This window comes from Carassius gibelio, chromosome A23 (assembly GCF_023724105.1).
Source record: "Carassius gibelio isolate Cgi1373 ecotype wild population from Czech Republic chromosome A23, carGib1.2-hapl.c, whole genome shotgun sequence".
NCBI lineage: Eukaryota > Metazoa > Chordata > Actinopteri > Cypriniformes > Cyprinidae > Carassius > Carassius gibelio.
The window spans coordinates 23,702,892-23,726,502 of NC_068393.1; the positions used below are offsets into that span (position 1 = coordinate 23,702,892).

Consider the following 23,611-nt stretch of genomic DNA (forward strand, 5'->3'; position numbering starts at 1 on the left):
TTTTAAATTTTCTTTATTTAAATTTTTATGGTTTCTGTATCCTTAAAATAGCACTGATAACCTATTTTTACTATTCAAGAAATAAAATTGCCATTGCATTGCTATCTATATATATTTTTTTGCATTTATAGCCTTCCCTGAAATCAATAATCTGTCTTTATTTGGAATGTATCTATTGTTTTGTAATTTAATAGCATATAATTTAAATTGTTTATTTATTAATAAACATACGTGTTATATTATTTCTTATTAAATTATTAAGAATTTTTATTTAAAGTATAATTTCTGTTTGTGTTAGTTATTTCTCAATAAGAAAAGCCACTTGTTATGGCTCACGCGTAGAAATGATTTGGAGGGCCGCTGTTCCGTCTCTGGCTGTTTGATGTCATAGGTAAAAGGACAATGCGCCTCCAGAGCGATAGGGGCCGCTAGTACACTTGAGCCGTTAACTGTTCCAGCCGATAGTGAGGAAGACTACTGCGGATATTACGGCTATTTCTACAAAACAGATAAATAAACATGTGAATTTACAGAGAAGACATTTACTTAAAGAAAATTAATTCTTCCCTCATCCTATAAATTTTCTTCAAATTTGTCGTAGCGTCGACACTTTCTAGTGCGTTCGGTGAAAGAAAATAATCTCTTCTTTCGAGCTAACGTTACACGAAGTTGTCTTGCCAAAAGAAGGACGATGGGCTTTACATCATTCTTCATCTGACTGCTGTCAGAGGTAATTTACACTCTTATTATGCAATATATGATAAAACTATATCTGTTAAGTATTTGCTTCCATTTGACTTATGTAGTCTAATAAATGTGTTTGTCACGTGTAAATAAGATTGGTAATTTACGTGCTTCTGAATTTAAAAGTCATTTGTCTTCGTCTTTAATATTATATTTGAACTAGTAATAATACTTAAAATCTCTCTCTAACTGGAAAACTGAAAACGTAGTTTCCATTTCAGAATGAATGTTGTATACCTTACAAATAAATACATAATTGATCTAACGTTTATCCAAGGCTTCTGCCTCTTTCTGTAGACAGGTGTCTGTGTTCATCCCCAAAAGCCAAAGGGAGACTGTCAGGACTGTGATTCATTTCCTCCTAAGTTCTCTTGAATTGGACGTCTAAAGTCATGGCTTGGGCTCTGAAACTGCCCCTGGCCGATGAGGTGATTGAGTCTGGTCTGGTCCAGGACTTTGATGCCAGTCTGTCAGGGATCGGCCAAGAGCTCGGAGCTGGTGCTTACAGCATGAGGTGAGATTGTGCACTAACTTATTCCTTTTCAGGGATGTTTAGATTTCAAATGATTTCTGATGTGTACAGAGACATATGGGGCTTAACAGATGGCATTTTTCTTTTCAATTACAGCTCTTTAAAATACTGTATGTTCAGTTGATCTGTGTTTTTTATTTATTTTTACCTTGTTGAGAAGTGTTGTTTAATATGTTTTACATGAGGGCTATGTCTATGCCAACTTCTCCTGGGCTGTTGTTTAAAATATCAAGATCAATGTGTTTTGGCACATTTAGTGTCTGACCGTCCAGAGAGGCACACTCAGTATCTTGTATTCCCTTACATAACGGTTGTGCAGAAAATTAACCACTTAGAATAGTACAGGTCTATTTGTGCTGATATTGTCAAGTGTGGGGGTTCAGTGAAGTGTTTAATTCAATATGTTTGAAAATTTAAGTAATGACATGACCGCTGTCTGCGTGTTATATTTTATTCTGCTGGTTAATAAAACAAATATGGTTTTAAAGTAAAATGCATTCCCATGATGATATGCAGTCACTCTGTCTAGCCTCAGTAGTTGGTCTCCAGATAACAAAGTCGTCTGTTATAAATCATATCTTCCAGTCCTGCTTTGTCGTCTTTGATGATTTGTTCCCAGATGTTTGAGTAGCTTTAGAAATGTGCCTTTTAAGCTTGTCTGAAATGTAGTTGTATTATAAAGAAAAACAAATTTTTTTTTCACTCTTTTCTTTCACGTGCTGTTTTGCAGTGATGTGCTAGCTCTCCCCATCTTTAAGCAGGAGGAATCTAATTTACCTCCGGAAAGTGACAATAAGATCCTTCCCTTCCAGTATGTACTGTGTGCCGCGACCTCCCCTGCCGTCAAATTACACGATGAGACACTCACCTACCTCAATCAAGGTCTGTTCAGCAACATTGGCTGAAGAACATCTCAACATTTTTCCTTAGCTTTATATTGAAAGTTCATTTAAGTCTATTAAACTAAAAGAAAACAATGGTGTAGAGAGAATTTCCCCTTAGAAATTACTAGTAAATTTCACAAACAATTACAGAGAAACAGTAAGACACACTAAATTAAACATGGCATTTTGTATTAGACAAACTGAAATAATAAATTCTTGTAAAATGTGCTCCAATAATCTGTTTTATTTATGACTTCGAATACATTTTATAGTGCAATACACAGACATTATTGAGTTTATTAAAACAACAAATTAAGTTAAAAGAGTTTCTGAAGACTTGAAATTACAATACTATTTACGAGGTTAGGTCAGTATTTTTTTATGTAATTTTTCGGTGAAATTAATTATACAGCAAGGATGCATGACAGTGAAGACATTATAATGTTACAAAAGTAAAATGTTGTTAAAAAATTAAGTAGCACAACTGTTTTCAACCTTCATTATAACAAGAAAAGCATACAGCATACTCAATTAAATTCTACAGGATCATGATTATGCTTCGCAGTGAAATTAATATATTATATTTAAAAATTTATCCAAATCAAATCTTTCATATTTTATATTAATCTTACCAGCATCTGTCCAAGTTCTCTTTTATTGTATGGGAAAGTCTGAATTATATATTTGATTTTATACATTCTCATTGATGCATGATAGGTAAGAGCTTCCAACTTTACATTATAATGGAATTTAACCGTAAACTGATCCATTCCACATTCTTTTACAGAGGGAAGCATAATAAGCAATATAATAAAAACAAACAGGTGTCAAAATGTTTTCACTGGTATTGCTCAAAAATAAATTCCCTATTGGCTGCAGGACAATCTTATGAGATTCGAATGCTGGACAATCGAAAAATGGAGGAGCTTCCTGAGATCAATGGGAAAATGGTGAAGGTGAGGATCTGTTCTTTCTCATCCCCTGAAATTCATGCTTCCCACATACAGGATTGTGCTTGCATCGAGGCTGAATCACTGTAGCTGTTGAGTGTCCTGCTTAATCTATCTGAAGAGAGCTTGATGAATCATATCTCTACTGCTGTTTTTCTTGCGGTTACTCCCTGCAGAGCATCATCCGGGTTGTGTTTCACGATCGCCGTCTTCAGTACACTGAACACCAGCAGCTGGAGGGCTGGCGCTGGAACAGGCCCGGAGACAGGATCCTTGATTTAGGTAAATACTGTAACCCATTGCTAACAGAAAGTGAAAATCAGTAGTATAGTAATAAGATGATTGTTAATAATTGGCACTTAAAAATAAACAGTACCGATTAGGGGTGTACGATAATGATAAAATATCTCCTGATCTATGGAGAGAAAAAAAGTCATTCTTCATGTAATAGTAACTATAACAGATGATATAAATATAAAAAACGAATTTGGGGGAAATCTTAATGTTTTTTAATAGTCTAAATCAGGCAGAGAAAGTTTATGCATACACTCTCTGGGTGTTCGTTTGTTTTTCGCGATATACTCTAATGTCAAATCGTTTATCGTTTCGACAACAATTACGATATTATCGTAGACGATATCTATCGCACACCACAACAGTGTTGTGGAAATGCAGGACTTTATTAGAAGTAATAACATGCTTGCGCTGAAATCCTCAGATATCCCGATGTCAGTGGGGGTGGTCGATCCCAGGGCAAACCCTACACAACTCAACACCGTGGAGTTCCTCTGGGACCCCTCGACAAGGACCTCTGTGTTTATTCAGGTATCATAGACTGCTTTTTTGCTAACCTTAAGAACAACTTTCCCATATACTGTAATTGAAGCCTTAAAAATACCAACATGAGGTTTCATTTTTGAGTGTGTGTTTAATTTAACTCACCATTGACCTCCTCATTAGGATGGATTTTGACTTCTTTTTTGAAGGGATAGTTCAATATTTTGTCAGAATTCACTCACTCTCAAGTTACAAACCTGCATGACTTTCTTTCTTTCTATTGAAAACACAAAAGAAGATATTTTGAGGAATGTTTCAACTGTTTTTGTCCGTACTTTCAAAGCCTGTAGGGTCTAAATCAACACTGAATTCCATTGACAAAGACAGTTTCTATGTTTTTTTAATACAAGTCACTGTTACTTATTGTCCTTTTTGTTTAGGTCCACTGTATAAGCACAGAGTTCACCATGCGCAAGCATGGAGGTGAGAAGGGAGTGCCGTTCCGTATTCAAATTGACACTTTCAAGGAGAATGAGGCTGGGGAGTACACCGAGCATCTGCACTCCGCCAGCTGCCAAGTCAAGGTTTTTAAGGTGGGCTGAGGCCTTCTCTGATCAGCATTTTCTGTATGACAATGAAAGTAGTTTTCATTAGTGCAGCATCATTTTTGTACAATCTAACAACCAAAACAAGATCTTAGAAAATTAGATTCTAATACAAGGTTTGTTTAGCCTAAAGGTGCGGACAGAAAGCAGAAAACGGACAGAGAAAAAATGGAGAAACGAGCACCGCAGGAAAAGGAGAAATACCAGCCTTCATATGAAACCACCATTCTCACTGAGGTGTGTATCTGCTTGATTGGAAAGCAAGGGGTTTGCCGTGGATAGTTCATATTTATGATTGAATCTGTAATTTAGACGTTTTTATAATGTTATAACATTTATATAAAATAATATTTATAACATTATTGTTGTGTTTGAATCTTTTATATTGATATTTGATATGTGATCATTTTTGGTGTGTGTTGTATTGATTCAGCTCTCTCTATTGTCCGGAAAGCCTGGATTTGATATTAATATTTACATTAAATTACGGAATTTGTCTTTAATAATAGTTAGAGACTTTAATTTATGTATATTTTTTATTATTATAATTAAGATTTAGAATTTTTTCCACTTTATTTGAATATATGATGATGACATTTGGTGTTTTGTATTTATCTAGTGCTCTCCATGGCCTGAGATTACATATGTCAACAATTCCCCATCACCAGGTTTCAACAGCTCCCAAAACAGCTTTCCTGTGATAGAAGGGTAGGACACATTCGTCAACGTTGTCGATGCTTTATAATGCTAAAGCGAAGTAGAATATTGAATAGGAAAATAATGCAATTTATTCTATTTTGATTAAATACTATGCAAACATTGGTCTTCTTTGGAATATCTTGCACTGATTAACTTTAATTTAATGGCTTATGGTTTTGTCTTGCAGAAATGGTTCACCCACTCTCCAGCCGGAGCCTGTGGCACAGTTAGCTGATGTGAGTGTGACTGTGTTTATCTTCTCTCATATTTACGATCCACTGCTCCCAGTAACATTCATTAAACATTTCTATTGACATTCCAGGATCAGCATCACTCTGTCCATACATATATATATATATATATATATATATATATATACACACACATTTGATAGGCAAACTACTTTGCAATTACACTGAGACATGGTCTTTGATAGATTAATTCCAATGTTCTCTGTGTTTCTTCTCTTACAACATTTATGCATTCTGCTTTTTCTTATTTGAACAATATATAATGTTTGTATAAGCAAACTTATCTGTGTTCCATTTGCATTTGAGTGGGATTTAGTTCATAACTGGTTTTAATATCTACGTACTTGTTAAGTAGTTGAGCTGTATTGGAAAAGGGGCAGTCAATAGCTGCTTTTCAGTATTGTGTGTGTGTGTGTGTGTGTAAGGCATGCTCCATGCTTCCCTGTACATTAATAATCTCAGGAAAACTCTACAGTAGTGCATCAACGACCCTTTGTTTCCATTCATATCATTGCAGGTGCTATTATAAAATAGCTGTAAAATATTTTTTGCTGCTTCTGTATGTTCATTAGCACATTTCACATACACTATGTTGCCCTTTTTAGCTTATTTTTGTTAAATCTAATAGTTTATAATAGAACATCGAGATGGGGTGGGCAGTTTATATTTGTTTAATATAAATGTAATTCAATATATTTAAATATAATTATTATATGTAAATAAATGTATAATATAATTTATTTAGTAGATTCAATAATTTATAATGCTAAGTATTTAATGTGATTTTATTATTTTCTGCAATTTTTAAAGCATGCTACAGTAATACTAAAACAACATATTTTATACGGGTTGACATATTTCTACTGTTACACACTGTGTGTGTGTGTGTGTGTGTGTGTGTGTGTATATATATATATATATATATATATAGATAGATAGATAGATGTGTATGCGTGTGATATATATATAAATAAATATAATACTGCCCAGCCCTAATATATATCTGTTAAAAATAACATACACTACTGTTCAGGGTAAGGTTTGGGCTATGTTAAGTTTTCTTTTTTAAAGACATCAATAAATTTATTCAGCAATGATGCTTTTAATTGATCATAAGTGACTGTAAAGATATTTGTTATGTTACAAAAGATTTGCATTTCAAACAAAGGCTTTAAATACTGAAGAAGAAAAAAATTATATCGGTGACACTAAAGACTGGAGTAATGGCTGCTGAAAATTCAGCTTTGCCATCACAGGAATAAATGACATTTTCAAATATATTCAAATAGAAAACTGTTATTTTAAATATTAATTATATTCCACAATATTCCTGTTTTTACTCTATTTTTGATCAAATAAATGAAGCTTTGGTGAGCTTGAGACTTTTTAGAGACAGGGAACAAATTAAATGTAAAGCCTTAAATCAAAGTTTACAGGCTGATCTGCAATAATCGATTGCTTTGGCACTTTTTTTCTTTAACAAATCGATCTTGATTCCCTTATTTTTTTATGATTGCTTGCTGACCGACTAATGGATAAAACATTCTTTTTGCATTAGTTTATAGGCTGATGTTACACGAGGTTTTAGCTTTTTTTTTTTTTTTTTTATTCGTAATGTATAAGCCCCGTTTGTCACCACATGCTTCCTCATAACAAGATGATTGAGACACTTGAGACAATCTGAGATTTTAAAACTGAGAGACGTTCTGCCTTACAGTTGTCGTCCCACCTATTTAGAAGAGAGAGTGAAAGCAATCAGGTACATGCATTTATTTGCTATTTGAATGTGTTGAAATGTTTATTTGCCAAAGGTAACTCTTGGTTGGTGTGCAAAGCTTTTTAAGTTGTATTAAATCTTTTAATAAAATCCGGATTCAGATTTGAAATGGGTTTAGTGAGTCCAGACAGTTTAAAGGGGAGTGTCTGAGTTCAGTAGAGGAACTATACAATGGGAAACAGACTGATTATGATCCGTGTGCTAAGGCCTATTTTGTCCTTTCTCTTTGCCCCCGAACAAACAGAATCTGTTGCCCACAGCAACACCACAGGAAGCACAGCAGTGGCTCCATAGAAACCGTTTTTCACCATTCTGCCGTCTCTTCTCAAACTTCTCGGGTAAAGGGACGAGGCTTACATAAGTGTGCATCATATTCCATACAACTCTCACATTAGGCTTCTGCTCACTCAGCAACCATACAGTGCCACACCGGTCCTTACATCACTCTCATTTAGATGACACATGCTCTCCAATCTCATTCTCTTATCACAATGTGTTCAGAAAAAATGTAATCTGCCTCTTTATTCAGTATCACCTTTTAGTGTAGTATAAAAGAATCCTCTTGTGAGTGTGTTAACTGTCCTTTGATGTCACCCAGGGGCCGATCTTTTAAAACTGACCCGAGAGGATGTCATCCAGATCTGTGGACCTGCTGATGGCATTCGGCTGTTTAATGCACTCAAAGGACGGTAAGAGTCTGTTACAGGAATATTCTAGTTAATTAAACTTAAAACCATAATACATTTTTGTTACTTTAAATAAAACATTATTAGATGATTAGATATAGATGAAAATTACTAAAACGTTTAACTCAAATTAATTTCAAAAATATAAAAATCTAACTCTGATGTAAAACTCATTCAATAAAAACAACTAACTGCTATTGCTAATGTAATGTAATTTAAAATGTAATTTATTTTTTATGTTCCTGTGGCTCAAGTGGTAGAGCAGGGTTTTCTAATCTTGCTCTGGAGGGCCAATGCGGTGCAGAGTTTGGCTCCAACTCTAGTCAGACACACTTGAGCATGCTAATCAATATTTTTGGGATCATTAGAAAATCACAGGCAGGTGACTCTGATCAGGGTTGGAGCCAAACTCTGCACCGCATTGGCCCTCCAGGGCAAGATTTGAATAACCCTGTGGTAGAGCATTACCACCCTGTGGTAGAGCATTAGCAGCACAAGGTTGTGGGTTCGATTCCCAGGGAACACACGTTAGGTAAAAATGTTAGCCTGAATGCGCACTGGAAGTCGCTTTGGATAAAAGCGTCTGCTAAATGCATACATTTATTTAATTAATTTATTTCTGTGATAGCAAAGCTGAGTTTTCAGCAGCCATTGCAGCAAAACATTTGTGCTGCCTATTATTTTGTGGAAACGGTGATTCGTCACATTTGTGCATTTAGAAAGATCCTTCTGTTTAGCATCCATGTTTCGCTTTTTCTTGGCTTTTGATGTTTACATCTTATGAATCAACATTAATGCTGTGTACGTTCTTGTATAGGGTGGTCCGTCCAAGGCTCACCATCTATGTGTGCCAGGAGTCCCAACAGACTCGTGAACAGCACCAGAAACATGAGAACGGAGACGGGTCTAGCAACACATTCTTCGGTGAATTTAACATCAGCTATATCAAGATCGCACTTGATTACATTTGTGCTTAAAGTATTTGTAGGAATGACGTGTTAGGCTGTGATATTATGTAATCAATTTTTGCGACCATTGGAACTAGATGTTATTTTGTGTTTTTCCTTTTTTTCTGCTATGTTTTGTTAGTTAATGTCTCATGTTTCTTTACCTTCATCTTAGTGTATCATGCCATCTATCTGGAGGAGTTGACAGCTGTGGAACTGACAGAAAAGTTGGCTCAGCTCTTCAGCATCTCTCCAAGCCAGATCAGTCAGATCTTCAAGCAGGGACCCACTGGTATCCATGTGTTAGTCAGTGATGAGGTGAGGACTTCTACAGGATTTCTTTTTCTTCAGTGTTTAGGCCATGTGGTTTGTGAAGCCATAGGGATTCATAAGTGTAGTGCAGGAGGTTCTTGAGTGAAAAGCTTATGTTTAAATGGAATGTTAAATTAAAATAAACAAATGAGACTGTACAATTAATTAAATAAAATATAAATAACAATATAGCTTATTTTTAGATTTAGTTAAGCATAGTCTTTTGCACTGTGTGCTTCAGAGATTTTTTTTTTGTGCATTTTGTTTGTGTTTTTTGACCACTGTGTCCTCTTGGGTCGCTTTATTTACACATTTACATAATTTCCCAAATTTTTGTAAACAAGTTCACAGAATTTCACCAATATTCCCCAAAATATAAGCTTGAAATGTTAAAATCTTACTAAAAGGTTTTGGAAATGAAGTATTTAAAAGGATGGTTCACTCAGTAATGAAATTCTGTCATCATTTACTAATCCTAAAGTTCCAAACCTTCCTTTTTTCTGTTAAACATAAAATATATTTAGAAGAATATGGGTTACCAAACAGTTTATGACTTCCATAGTATTAAAAAAAATAACAATATGGAAGTCGATGGGAACCATCAACCGTTGAAATTAATTCAGGTTTGGAACAACTTGATGGTGATTGATTTTTCATTTCATTAATTTTCAACAGAATTTTCATTTTTTTGCGACCTATCCATTTAAGACAAGACAATTTTATAATAATCAGATTTATTTTCATTTAACAGTACAACTGTAATTTACCACAGTATTATATGGATGTCTTTAATCATTTTAGTCTTTAATAAAGTTAAAATTAATAATAATAAAAAAAGACCCTGATATGAGAGATTTTCATATGAGATGAAATCATATCACTGTTAAATACATGGCATACATGGCCAAATAATTGCAGTGTAAAAAACTTTTGCCATGTTGTGCAGCTGTATATGATTTAAATAAAAGTGATCAAAAAAAAAGTTTTACTGAAAAAAGATTAAATATTTTAATCCGTTTGGCTCATGTGATTTGACAGTTAACTAAGAGAGAACCCTGAATGTATTGTTAAATTATTGAAATAATAATTAATCTTAGGAGTTTGTTAAGTAAATGTATTTATATCCAAGTGTTATGGCTGATAAAATGTTTGGAAACCCCTGGTTTACACAATTTAATGTTTCTCACACTAACCTGTGCTCACTATGAAAACATTCCCTTCACTTTACAGGCCTGGCAAGGATCAGTTTACTGCTGAAATTAGCTTTCTTGAACTTAGAAATTCATCCTCTAACACCTAGTTTATTCAAGGACACAACAAAGAGGCATGCTAGTAATCCCAGGACTGTGACCCTCCATTTTCCCATGCAATTTTAACTTTATTGCTACTTAATATTGGGGTAGATTAAAGCTATTTCCACACTTTATGTCCTTTTGCATCGCTTTAGTTTCAAAATTAAATGTACAGTACTAAAGTACCGGGAAGATTTTGCGCAAACTATTTCCAAGTACCATTTAAAGGGTTGCATTTGCACTGACAGTATGTACTAGGATGTGGTGTAAGTCGGTCAACAGCGATGTCATTTGTGCGCGGCATAAAACAATGGAAACAAAGAAGAACATACGTAAAGCAATTGAAAGAACGGAAATGAGCACTAAGAATCTCCAACAACAACTGCCAGTACTACTTTGCTACAAGTGCCTGCACTACAGCATCCGTCCATCTATTGCTGTTCATCATACTTGCGAAATAGTTGACCATCTTACAAAATTTTTTTTCCCTTTTTTTCTAAATTCGATAATGTGATTTCACATTGCAGAAGAAAAGATCTGGGGCTACTTCCGTTTTATTCGCGACTTAAGTAATATCTCTTATTCTCTATTTTTCTGACGTAATCTTTCCGTTCTCATTCAAACAGATGATTCAGAACTTTCAAGATGAGATGTGTTTTGTCCTGGACACAATGAAAGGTATGAGCAAGCCAGTTTTTTTTTTTTTTTTTCAAAGTATTGACAAGTTTAAACTTGTTTCTAGGGAACCTCTGTTTTATAACTTGCACTCTTTCGATTAAATTTGCAGCTGAAACAAACGATGGCTATCACATCATTTTGAAGTGAAAACAAAGGATGTGGGGGAGTGAACAGGCTCCTTGTTTTTCTTAAGATTCAACCCAGAGCCCTTTCCGTGCACACTTTCCCGGACGTTACCGAAGATCGCTTGGGTTGGAATAATAATGGAGGCGATCATGGGAAAGGATAAAAGGCACCTTATGCATTTTAAAACCTTTACTGTTTTATCCGTGGAGTGTGTGCTGCCTTGTTCCACCCCTTCCCATTTACACTTGCAAAACAAGTTACAGAATATCTATTTTACTAACTTTGCATTTATTTGCTTTATTGCTGTTTTTAAAGGCATAAAAATATGTTTATTATGTGCTACGGCCTTACTGGCTTAAACAGAGAGAACTGGCTGGCATACATTATTATTTGGTGTTGTCTGCCTGTATGTCACCTCCCGAGAGTATTTTAGCTGCTCATGCTATAGTCCCAAGTTAAGTGCAGTCTACAGGGCTCAATGAATACATGCTTTATACACAACAGAAGTGGAACATGCTTTATAAACAACAAAAGTGGAAGTTTATGTCGATGTGTCACCCCAATTTTTACAGAAATGGTTTAGCGAATTATCTGGATATGATCACAGATGTTGTGAGGGAAAGGATGTATGAAATTCCCTTTATATTCCAGATTTTGTGGCAGATTCACAACGAGCAGCTTGACTAAAGCATTGCGTGAATTATGCTTTTCATAAGTTAATTGTTGATTTCTTAAGCCTTGTGGATGAGAGTGTGATCGTTGGACATGATATTAGGTTCAGTAGCTTTGATCCCTGCTGATTTTTCAGGTGTTGCTGCAAATGCACTTCATTTTAGAGTCAGGTGATGAACAGCAGCAGTGGGCATTATATATGTGTGTCTTTTTTTTTTTTTTTACATCGTGCTTAACACCTTCTCCCTGTTTTTTCATCATTGCATATACTAGAATAATTTTTACAAATGTCCGGCTTGCGAGAGTACTATTTTATGGTATAAGAGAGATCATGATTTATTTTCTTTTTGTTTTATTTTTTTGATATGACCACTTATCTACTATCTTTTCAGGTCAGGTAAAGGGGAGAAACATTGCACTGCATGAGATATGGTAACCGTGGTTAGTGCTAGACACAAACCAGACCAAGATGGTAAAGACGTGAGGTATTATCTGTTGTGACCCTTTACCATGTCATTGCAATTATTAAAATTACTTGCCTTGAAACAAGCTGTTTTTATTAATTTATTTTTTTGTATGTTGCATTAACTTTTTTCTCACACAACCCTGTGGCTAAAACAATTTTAAGCACTTAACAATTTTAATGGGCATTTATAACGTGAAAACACTTTGGTTACCTGGGTTAATTTCACAAAAAAATTTACCTGTGTAACATTTCACGTCAATCAAGAAATACATTTTGAATAAAGAAAATGATAAACATGATTTTTTTTTATGACAGTTAAAAATAAAATGATAAAATTACTAAAATAAAGGGCTATGTTTGTATATAAATCTGCAGTATAACACTGTTCTGTGATGTTCAGATTGAGTTTAAAGACGAATGTGACCCTAGCATGTTCTTAACATCCTTTGTGAGATTTTCATAGCTATATTGTTATACTTTTAATTATTTTTTCATTATCACTCTCTTGATAATAGTGTTTGACTACAGTTTAAAGACGACCCACTTAGTTTCCATGGAAACCGAGCTGTAAAAAACAAAACTAAAGAAACCAAAGCGAGGACTACAAATGGGCCCAGCTAGCCTAGCATAAATGGCACAAATGGGACGTTTGTTTGCGATACAGTTGCCCTTTATTGTTACACACACCTTGTTCCCAAATATAACCACTTAGAAAAACAGTATCCGTTTTCCTGTCGAACAAGACAGCGTACCTTCCCATGCTAACAAAAGGCACTCTAGAACTACATTTCCCGGCAGGCTTTAAGCCGGCACGTCCCTGACGTCACAATAAGTATATATGTGTCCCGTGTGGCATTCCTTCCTCTATTGTTACGTTGTAACAAACCGGGGCAGAAGAGAGGCCCGTAGGGTCCTCGGGCCGACAGATACTACACATCATTTTTTTTCTTTCTTCTTTCCTTCGGGGTGGAAATATAACGTTGCGATTTGGCTAAACGTAGCGCAGAACACAACCACTTATCCGGAGTGGAAAAACCCCGAAGTCTCGGCTCTATTTGGTCTATTTGGTTTTAAGGATCACTTAAATATTTTATCTGCATTTATTTGATGCATCTGCGCCGGGATTAGTAAATTTTTTTTAATGAAAATTGTCATTGTCTGCCTTCGTCTGCCCCGTTTTTAATTTTTACAGAGCTTGACTGCAACGTTGAATGCCCGCATAGCCTTCTTGATACACAAAACCCCCATTTATAGTCTATGGCAAGACTAAAATCTATTGTTTACGATGCTTAAATGTTCGGACACCACTATATCTTCGTGAAGAAACTGCTCTTTCTCTATTGTTCTGTCCATTTCGATGGGCTGAAGTCGTTTTTGTCTGTCATCTTGTAACCTTGTGGAAGTCTAAAGCTGAAATAGGCTCAAAATCCCCAAAGAAAAAAAAAAAAGGTCTAAATTAAGGAAGCACTGATCGAGCGACAGCTTCGCCGGTTTAAAGGCTCTCTGTTTCTGCCTAAGGTAAGCCTATGAGAAAGGTTTTGTGTTTCACTTCTGCCTGTCTTTCTCATACAGCCCAGCCTACGAGGAAAAAACTAGTAAAAATTGGTTGATCATTAGACCGGTTGCAACACAGCATTTTCTGCTTTGTCATAAGACCCTCTGTCTGCTTTTTATAGTAAAGAATACAAAATCATGGGATAGATCATATGTGATGTGTCATCCAAATCATAGCGGGATGCATTATGGCAAGCCTTTTCAACATTTAGGCATATTCCTTTAAAAGAACCAGTGTCTTTATGTTTCACTAGCACTTCCTATTGCTTATTTTACTAGTAGTGTTTCATTGCACACTCTTTCTTTGCTAATAGCTATTAATCTAGTACTGGTAACCGTTTTTGGAATAGCGTTCTATAGAAATATGAGCTTTAACTTATTATTTTACTGGATTTGTTGCTAGTACTATATTAGTTACTTCTTAATCACCAGTATTTGTACCAGAATCACTAGTACTTAATTGTTATTTTAATTAACACACAGAACTGTAGATCTCTTCAGAATTAACTGACAAATATTTGCAATTTGTTTCTTTACTAATATTTCTTAAACACTATTAAAATAAAATTATATACTAGTTAGTTTAAAGGAATAAATTATACCAGTGCAGTGTATGATGCAGTCATGTTTTAAAACCGTGTGTGCATATTGTATGATGTACATGTTTTGTAAATGTGATACAATATTGTATTAAATACTCCACTCCTTTTTTTTTGCTTTTGCTAAACCTCTTTAAATAACATCTTCAGATTGTGCATAGAAGTGGTGCATGGATGCGTCCATGGAATGGGAATAATGTTTGCATTTCCAGAAACTGCAATGTCACCGGTGCAGATTTAGTGATGTTTATGTGTCATATGTCTAGGACAAGCTATTTCAGTGCAGACCAGTCAAACAAGCTGATGTGTAGTCAGTACTGTAAGGTAATTATTCACACTTCGCCTCAAATAGGCCACTGAATGTGTGTCAGGAGGTATGCAAACATATTTCAGCTTCGCAGTTGCTTCTCTGCTTTTAAATGACCTTTGCTGCATTCAGAAACGAGTTAGTTTGTCTCCATTTCCTTCATATATCCTTGTGGATATTACATTTAGCAGACACTTTTATCCAAAGTGACTTTGAGTGCATTCAGGATATACATTATTTATTTATTTATTTATTTATTTATTTATTATTTTTTAAACCAGTATGTGTGTTCCCTGGGAACTGAACCCACAACCTTTTGCAGTGCTAAGGCAATGCTCTACCACCAAGCCACAGGACATCTTTGGAATATGCAAACATTTTCTTATCCTAAATACACAATCTAATAATTTTCATTTGAAAAGTATTCAGTGTTATTAGTGGTTGACAGATTGTTTTTTGACAGCCAATGCCAATATCTTGTAAAGCAGGGGCCCGATATAAAGCAGATATTTTTTTTGTTTTATTATAATTAATATTTAAGAAAGTTTAAATCTTTTGACAATGGGTTAAAAAATAAATCTGTGAAAGAAACATACTTTAGATGACAGTATTTTTCACAAATAAATATTTAATAAAAATATAATTAAAAAGAAAGTTAACACTGTAACCAACAGGGCACTCAGTATTCTGGGAAGTTTGTGTGCATTGGGAATTGTATTTTTCAAAAAAAGCCAGGGTAACCCTCATCCTACATACAGCACACACAGAAAATGACATGAATATGACAGCGGGCAAAAGCAAAAGCACAGCATAGTTTGAAATCATGACTTCAAAGTTTAAATCATTCAAGTCGTACTGACCATCACGAATGAAATTAAATGTTCATTAGTCATTTAAAGATTTGTTTAAATTGTGTATGTGCTTCATGCTGACTTCAAACAAGAAAGTATAATGTTTGCCTTTCTTTTACTACTAGAACTAATATAAAAACAATCGTTATAATACCGTTCTGATTATTAGACAGACTTCTATCCGTATTAGACAGAACTGTAAACGATGATGACGAAGGAGAGAGCGAGTGAGAGCACTGTGTGCGCTCAGGCGCTGCCGCTCCCAGTGCTGTCAAAATAAAGGTCTCACCTCGAACACATCGGCCAAGCAGAAAAACGTATGGGCCAATGCCGATATTTGAAAAAGGCCAAAATATGGCTGATATATCGGCCTTGGTGAAATATCGGTCGACCACTAATTGTTATACCAAACTTGCTCAGCTGTTTTATTTATTTAGGTTTTATATACATGTGATCTACCTAAACATCTCCACCATTTTGGGTTGGGATGAGATGTTTATTAATAACCTTTGCAGATCTTTTGGTTTGGTACCATTGCAAAGCTTTCTTTTGTCATTGCTTGCATGTAAGTGTATTGCTTTAGCATATGCATATGTATGTTAGACCATATGAGTGCACATGATGGTGACCAGTAGTAGTGACATGATTTAAGTTTGGCTTTGAGTCCGAGGAGAAATCTTGGCACGCTTCACTGAATGCACAGTAATTGCCATACTGTATTACACTGTGCTAGTGGCTTACTTGTACATCACCACATAATTTCTGTGTATTTTACTGCATCACCACGGTAGCATTAATTATAAAAGGTACACATGAAAGCGAGGTCCGTTTCACAGCGGGCAAAAATGGACTTGTTTCTTAGCATTTCTAGTTTCTAGAGCATCGCCTTGTGTGTCCAGTAGTGGATACTCAATTGGGCAGCTTTCATTTCATCATCCTGATGTTTGTTGCAGCTGTTTTTGATGCTTCAAAGTTGCAATTAATTTTTTGCCAGCGATCAGTAATTGGCATGAATGTGGCTGGAATTCAAGACTACCATGCCAGATTATTGAATGAATGAAAAATTTATAAATAAGACATTCATATGCCCAAGCTGGGTCAGGCTAATGATATTTCCATAAAACAAATCCATTTATTATGGATTTCACAAATCTGTGGGACTAAATCCATTATGCTTTGAGTTTAATTGTCAGTCATAATTCACAAGTCATCTTTTTTCTCCTTGACATGGAAAAAGTTGATTTTTCCTCAAAGCCACTGCCAAACTGTTCTCATTTAAACCAGCAAAATGCCACTGACTGTTTAAAAATAGTGTTTAATCATGAAATAAATCAGGCATGGAGCTGCTCAAAGAAGTTGTATTACACCGCTCCCTCGGGCTAAGGAGGTGGTCTGATCAAACATCCCGACTCGGCCTTGAGTGACCTCTCTGGTTTGACTGAACCGGTCTTGTCATCGGCTTGCAAAGGCTTGTTGTTTGTAAGGCTCCAACGGTTTTAATGGAGGTGAAAGAGACCCAAAATGTGGAAGCAGTTTTTCCATGGCTGTTGCTTTAAACCAGTTACCATGGTGACGTTTGCGGGCTTCATGATTTTTAAGCAGGACTTTCATGCTGGATGGAGAAAGTGAATGTCAAGGATTAGGTAGCAAAATAGGTAATGTTGCCTAAGCTTCCAGATTGTTGAATGTGGCCTTTTTTTGATTGCATGTTATATTTGGTCACTTTGACCTCCAGAATGAGGTATTTTTATTTAGCACTGCAGGCGTTGATTGATTAATCTCTGTTACTTGCCAAGTTTCACTTGTTTTTCCTTGTCATAGTGTTAATCAATTCATTTTTTATTTATTTATTTTGTAAAACTTAAAATCATAAATCTAACACTATTTGAAATATTACAGTTTAGTTTTAAAAAGGTAATAGTTATTAATGTTAAAGTAAAAAACAATATATAGAATACTTATAATATTACAATATAAGCAATTAAGATCCGCACCAAATTGATTTACAAAAAATTATATATATTCCAGTATATATATATATAAAATACGTACAGTATTTTTGGTTGTTTATTATATAAATTGTATAAGAATGTGCATTTAGAAGCGTTCAAGTAAAACTGCCACTCTTGGACATACATATCCTACTGGCTATGCAAACTCTTAAATCATGATCGTTTATGTTTTTACATTTTGCCAGTAATATTCTTTCAGTCTGTCAGACAAAGCTTTTACCTAATCTATAATGCCTCCAGACGCAGGGTTTCCATGGAGACAGTGTCATCTCGTGGCCTGAAGCGCAGATTCGAGGAGGTGGACAGTGGCTCGCCGTGTTCCACACCCAAAGATTCGGATGATGACATCTTTTGCAGTGACAGCGCTGATAGCTGCGACAGTCTCAATGCTCCCTCCAGCTCTCTCACACGTAAGAGCACACCACAAGTTAGCCTTATAATTTCATTATTATAACAACGTCTTGGACGTAAGTTATGAAGGAGCGTTTTTTTGTTCCTAGCCCCTGAGCTAATTACACATATAACAATTCCACTATTGCAGCAATTGCAAATCACAACATTTCAGCGCCAAGTGCAATAGTTTCTTAATAAGCTTATTTACTTAATTTTACATATAGGTACCCATTCAGAAATATAGTATTAAGACAGTCTGTGGAACATGATAACCTCTTGAGTCAGTTTTTCAACCAATTTGGAAGTTCTATTGTGTTTGTAAGAGCTACAAGACCCTCATTAGGCCTGTCACGATTGTCGATAAATCAATTAATCGCACGATAAAAAAAAATGAGCTTGATAAATTTTTAGGCCGCAGTCCTTTTATTTTTTTCAATTTGTGTTAAAAAATGTAACACGTCATGATGTGGAGTCTGGAGCGCAGCCCGCGGAAGAAACCCCATCTCCGATGGCACAGATGTCCCGGGAGTAAAGAGATGACGTCTCGCTAGAGAGACCAGCTTTGGGAAGCACCTTTCATTTGCTTGTGGATGTTTGCATCTCAAGTGATATTGCATTGTACTTGCACTAACGTTACTGCTTTATTTTAATACCGCGTAGCATATTTTGCAAGTAACTTCATTGCCCTTTCTCTCAAAATGGGCTTACTTTTCACTCGCTTCATTTGGCTTGCTCAGCTAAATAAATCTGTATGCGTGTAGTTGCGTGTCAACGAGCCCAGTGAGTTCACACACACACGCGCGCATCGTTTTCTCTTTCTTTCCAAAGCGCTTGGGCAGTAGCGCTCCTGAGGCGACTGTCGTTGCTAAGCATCCATCAGCTATGATCTCAGTTACAACAAGGAAATTCCAGTAATGGATTTCCACCACTGAAAAACTCTTGCTGTAACTCTGCTACAAGATTTATTTTAAAGAGTAAAAAAACTGCAGTGTTTGGGTGCACCCCATTTTTCAAAAACATTGAATTTAACCCCGAAGGAAGCTGATTGAGTTGTTTTTTTTTTCACATGACCTGGTGCGCTTGCGTCATTCTGAAAAGCTGAAATGTTTTTGACTAGATGTGGTGCGGACGGGCCTGGAAAAATTAGCGAGTTGGACTGCGTCGCTTCCATTATGAGCGTGCATACCGCATTTGAAATGACGTACTTGAGCACAAAAAAAGATGTGATATGTGTACGGCCTATTCATCTGTCAAAATGTTTACTTTCGGTTAATGGTTAAACTGTCAATACGAGCATCCCTAACTGGCATATAAACATAATATACAAAATTAATTAATTAAATTAATTAAAATTAAATGGTCCAAGAAATTATCGCAATAAACAATAATATTGTCGTTCTAAGACTAGTTTCAACTAATATAATGGTAATGGCATAATAACGCAGGTACACCTTTTCAAAGATCAATAAACTTTTATTTTATGGCAGATTCAGAGCAAGAAATACCAACATGTTGACTTTGTGTGGCTTAAAATTAATTAATTTTGTATATTATGTTTATATGCCAGTTAGGGATGCTCGTATTAACAGTTTAACCATTAACCGAAAGTAAACATTTTGACAGATGAATAGGCCGTACACATATCACATCTTTTTTTGTGCTCAAGTACGTCATTTCAAATGCGGTATGCACGCTCATAATGGAAGCGACGCAGTCCAACGCGCTAATTTTTCCAGGCCCGTCCGCACCACATCTAGTCAAAAACATTTCAGCTTTTCAGAATGACGCAAGCGCACCAGGTCATTTAATTAAACCATTTATCGTCCAGCAAAATTTGTTATCGTGACAGCCCTACCCTCATCCATAGATGTTTCTGGACCAACATCGTTGTCAGAATGGAGCAACAATGCTTTTAAACAATCAGATTTAGGTGTAGGTTTAAGGGTAGGGTTAGTCTTGCACCGTAGCTATGGAAAAATATATACTTATCAATTAATTATTTCCCACAGATGTTAGTGAAAGGTTATGAATAGGGGTCAGAGTAAGGTTTAGTTTTCCTTTATATAAATGCTTTTCAAGGACCAACGAACATGTCTTACTTGGTCATTGTGGCTAATGCAGCAAACCTTGAGATGAAAAACTCTTAAACACCATTTTGGGATAAAGTGAGAGGTGTAGGTTGAGTACTAAAGCAATAGACCAAAACATTATTGTTTACACGATCTCTTTATCTTGTTTCTATAGCCCACTCCATTCTCAGAAGACACAAAGCATCTTTTGGTCGTAAGCAGGTACGCTTTGACGCAGTGACAGTCTATTACTTCTCCAGAAGGCAGGGCTTTACCAGTGTGCCCAGTCAGGGTGGCAGCTCCCTGGGCATGGCACGCCATCACTGTACTATACGACATTACACCCTTGGCGAGTTTGCACGAGAACAAGAGAGCAGCCACAAGCATGTGCTGCGTCAACATCTACGGCAAGAAAAACTCAATGCTCGCAAGTTAAAGGTTAGTTGTTTGTCATTGTTCTGTTCTAGCTTCTGTTGTTCCTACATGATTCTGTTTTTGCTGTAGGGTAGCCATTTTGTTTTGATTTTAAGATCTCTTTTACCTGACTTTTCCCAGCTGACACGGAATGGAACTGTGGATTGCCCCGAAGCTGAGTTGCTTACCCTGGATGACATATCCGATGAGGATCTGGACGTTGAGCGTGTAGAGGTAGACGATTGCTTCTTCCTGCAGCCTCTTCCAACCAAGAGGCGTCGGGCACTACTGAGGGCCTCAGGAATTGCCCGTATAGATGCCAGAGAAAAGGCTGAGCTGCGTTCCATACGTTTGTCCCGGGAGGAATGTGGTTGTGACTGCCGCTTCTACTGCGACCCTCGGTACTGCAGATGCAGCCAAGCTGGAATTAAGTGCCAGGTACGGCACTTGGTAGTCTCAGAAGTTAGACATTTTACTATCAAGCTGTCTCCAGTTCACCCAGGGGTGTACCATCCTACTCCTTGAGGGCCACCATCCTGTAGAGTTAGCTTGAGCACACCTGCCTGAATATTTCTAGTGATCCTTAGGAACTTGAGTTGCTGATTCAGGTGTGTTTAATTGGGACTGGGGCTAAACTATGCTGGAAGGTGGTCCTCCAGAAGCAGGAACAGATACCCCTAGCTTTGGTCTATTTGCCTATTCAAATAAAAGGACATGCTCTTTATCTTGTACCTTTTTCCAAAGGTGGATCGGATGTCCTTTCCATGTGGCTGCACCCACGACGGTTGTGGTAATACAGCTGGCCGCGTTGAGTTCAACCCTCTTCGTGTGCGTACCCACTATCTTCACACTATCATGAAACTTGACCTGGAAAAGAGAAGCCTGTTGGGTGTTAGGTCTGGAGGGGATTGTGGGGAAGAGATCGAGTTATTCTCCTCGCCATCTCTGTCTCTTTCTCCCTTGGACTCCGATGTGGAGGTGGAAAGCCAAGGTGTTCAGGAGCTGCAAGATGAGCAGTGCGACAGCCTGGAGCGAGAGAATGAAACCGCTGTACTTCATCTACAGAGTGCGGAGGAATGGGAAAGGAGACTGGAACAAGAAGAGCATCAGGTCGAGGAGGCGCACACCTCTGAGCCAACCCTTTGCCTCCTGCAGGGCGCCCTTAACAGCCAAGCTGGGATAGAGGGCATGGAAGGTGTTGAGGGAGTCCTTCTAGAAGGGCCTTTTCCTGAAGGTGCCACCCTGCTGTGTATTACAGAGAACCATGCAGATGAACAGACCGAGCAGAGGCTGCTCAAAGATCCTGCTTCTGTCCTCTATTATCAGGTAGGTCATGTAGAGACCGCAACCTTTGAGACACTTCCTGCACAAGTAGAGGAGGTGGTGAGCGAAGGTGGGGATCCAGATATGGAGAGTGAACGGCAAAAACAAGAAACCTGCAGGCAGGATTCGGCCAAGAGCTTGTCTGTTGAAGTACCTCCACCTCTCGAGAATGGGGACGAAGAACAACTTTGTCCTGAACAGGCCTCAAATGAAAAGGAAAGCGCTGAGAAGTGCCTGTCACTGGATGAAAAGGCAGTACAACTTCCTCCAGAAGTGTAGAGCCCATCACCTCTGCAGATGTTTTGCACAAGTTAGTCATTAAATTCATAGAGAGCCTACTCCAAACAGTGCGATATGTTACATGACTGCATAATGTTATTACACGTTAAAGAAACAAGTTACCTTCATGGGTTTGTATCCAATTTAGCTGGAGATGAGCATGTACTGTGTTTGAAGTAGGTTGTCCATGGTAAAATAAGTTATTAAAAAAATGAAAAATAGAATAATTTATAAAAAAAAAAAATGAAAAAAAAAAACTCAAGAAAAGCAGAGATCCTGACAGCAAGTATTTGTTTTTCTAATATGGTATCCGTTTATTACTTGATGCTAGTGGGGAAAAAGTGGCCTTTATGTCGAGGAACAAGCATTTTCAGGATTATCCAGGCCTTTGTATGGATTTTCCAGTTTGTAGAGTTTACGATACTGCACTCCAACAACTAAATGGCACCGTCAGGAATGGTACATATTGAAGCTTTGCTCATGTGTTCAAATTACCACAGTTATGAGATGAAAACTCTCAGCTGTTCATACGGTTTCTGTAACGATGCTCATAACGCCAAAATGTATTCACGCACAGCTTTGTTGCTTATAACAACAACAACAACAAAAAATCACTACATTAACCTTGGAATGGACCTTTTATAAAATTAATAGGTTCAAGAGTTGTAATTGCTAAATATTCCAAAGGCCTTGAATAGTTTTTAATACTTGGAATCCTATAATTGTGGGAATTCTTCCAGGACGTGAAAACAACATTAGTAATAAGCATATGGATAATGATAACTAAAGGGGTTGCTAATTTTAGAAGAGGGTGTTGCTTGTAGCATCCTTCCTGTGAATAGACCCAAGAATCCAGGAAATACTTGGTTTTCATGTACTGTACAAGTGCTTTGCTAAGAGCTAGCATGAAGATGAGTGAAAAAGCTACTTGTTCTCTGTATGCACGTTGAAAACTTGATTTGTTTAAAGTTGCTGAGAGGGGATCGGGAAGATTAATAAATGTGCAATCCATCTGCACAGTAGTTCTTTACTGATTTATCATAGTCTTGACCTGACACCATTTGAAGCTATAGCCTAACGTCCCAATTCATGGACATTTATTTATTTACCACCGCTTTGTATTGTTGGGGCGAGGACAAGGAGTATTGTCATCTACAATCATTTTTACAACAATTTTACCACTATCAAGTAGTAAACTTGACAGAAATAAGAACTTTGGGTGAAAATCTGTTTAATTTACAATGACACAATGCAAACATTTACTTTAGATTTTTAAAATGTAATTGCTTATTTTGTGCAAAAATTATGCACTGTGTTGTTCTTAACATATTTTGTGAGATTGTCCCATATAATTTTAACATTTAAACCCAGTACTTAAAATCCAAGGTGATCTTATACATCATGTAGGCATT

The 23,611-nt window shown here is 36.5% G+C and overlaps 2 protein-coding genes across 4 annotated transcripts; both read left to right on the forward strand.

Annotated features, from left to right (window-relative positions):
* The first annotated feature begins 420 nt into the window (after positions 1 to 420).
* On the forward strand, positions 421 to 12,481 carry LOC127945134 (transcription factor CP2). Of its 3 annotated transcripts, none has more exons than XM_052541727.1 (17): positions 421 to 730; positions 1,042 to 1,258; positions 2,007 to 2,158; positions 3,040 to 3,116; positions 3,287 to 3,392; positions 3,829 to 3,935; positions 4,328 to 4,480; positions 4,619 to 4,729; positions 5,112 to 5,200; positions 5,379 to 5,427; positions 7,160 to 7,201; positions 7,464 to 7,557; positions 7,818 to 7,908; positions 8,723 to 8,829; positions 9,028 to 9,170; positions 11,083 to 11,134; positions 11,244 to 12,481. In XM_052541727.1, exons 2-17 carry the CDS (start codon positions 1,137 to 1,139, stop codon positions 11,279 to 11,281), a joined length of 1,533 nt encoding a protein of 510 aa, XP_052397687.1. In that variant the 5' UTR covers positions 421 to 730; positions 1,042 to 1,136; the 3' UTR covers positions 11,282 to 12,481. The 3 variants fall into 3 exon arrangements, with proteins under 3 accessions (XP_052397687.1, XP_052397689.1, XP_052397690.1); XM_052541729.1 differs by having other exon boundaries at positions 427 to 730; positions 1,046 to 1,258; XM_052541730.1 differs by lacking the exon at positions 7,160 to 7,201 and having other exon boundaries at positions 427 to 730.
* A 733-nt stretch (positions 12,482 to 13,214) lies between these two features.
* LOC127945132 (cysteine/serine-rich nuclear protein 2-like) lies at positions 13,215 to 23,216 on the forward strand. Its single transcript, XM_052541725.1, has 5 exons — positions 13,215 to 13,916; positions 17,962 to 18,131; positions 20,359 to 20,621; positions 20,739 to 21,035; positions 21,342 to 23,216. The coding sequence occupies exons 2-5, from the start codon at positions 17,975 to 17,977 to the stop codon at positions 22,197 to 22,199; spliced, it is 1,575 nt and encodes a 524-aa protein (XP_052397685.1). The 5' UTR covers positions 13,215 to 13,916; positions 17,962 to 17,974; the 3' UTR covers positions 22,200 to 23,216.
* Positions 23,217 to 23,611: the final 395 nt, after the last annotated feature.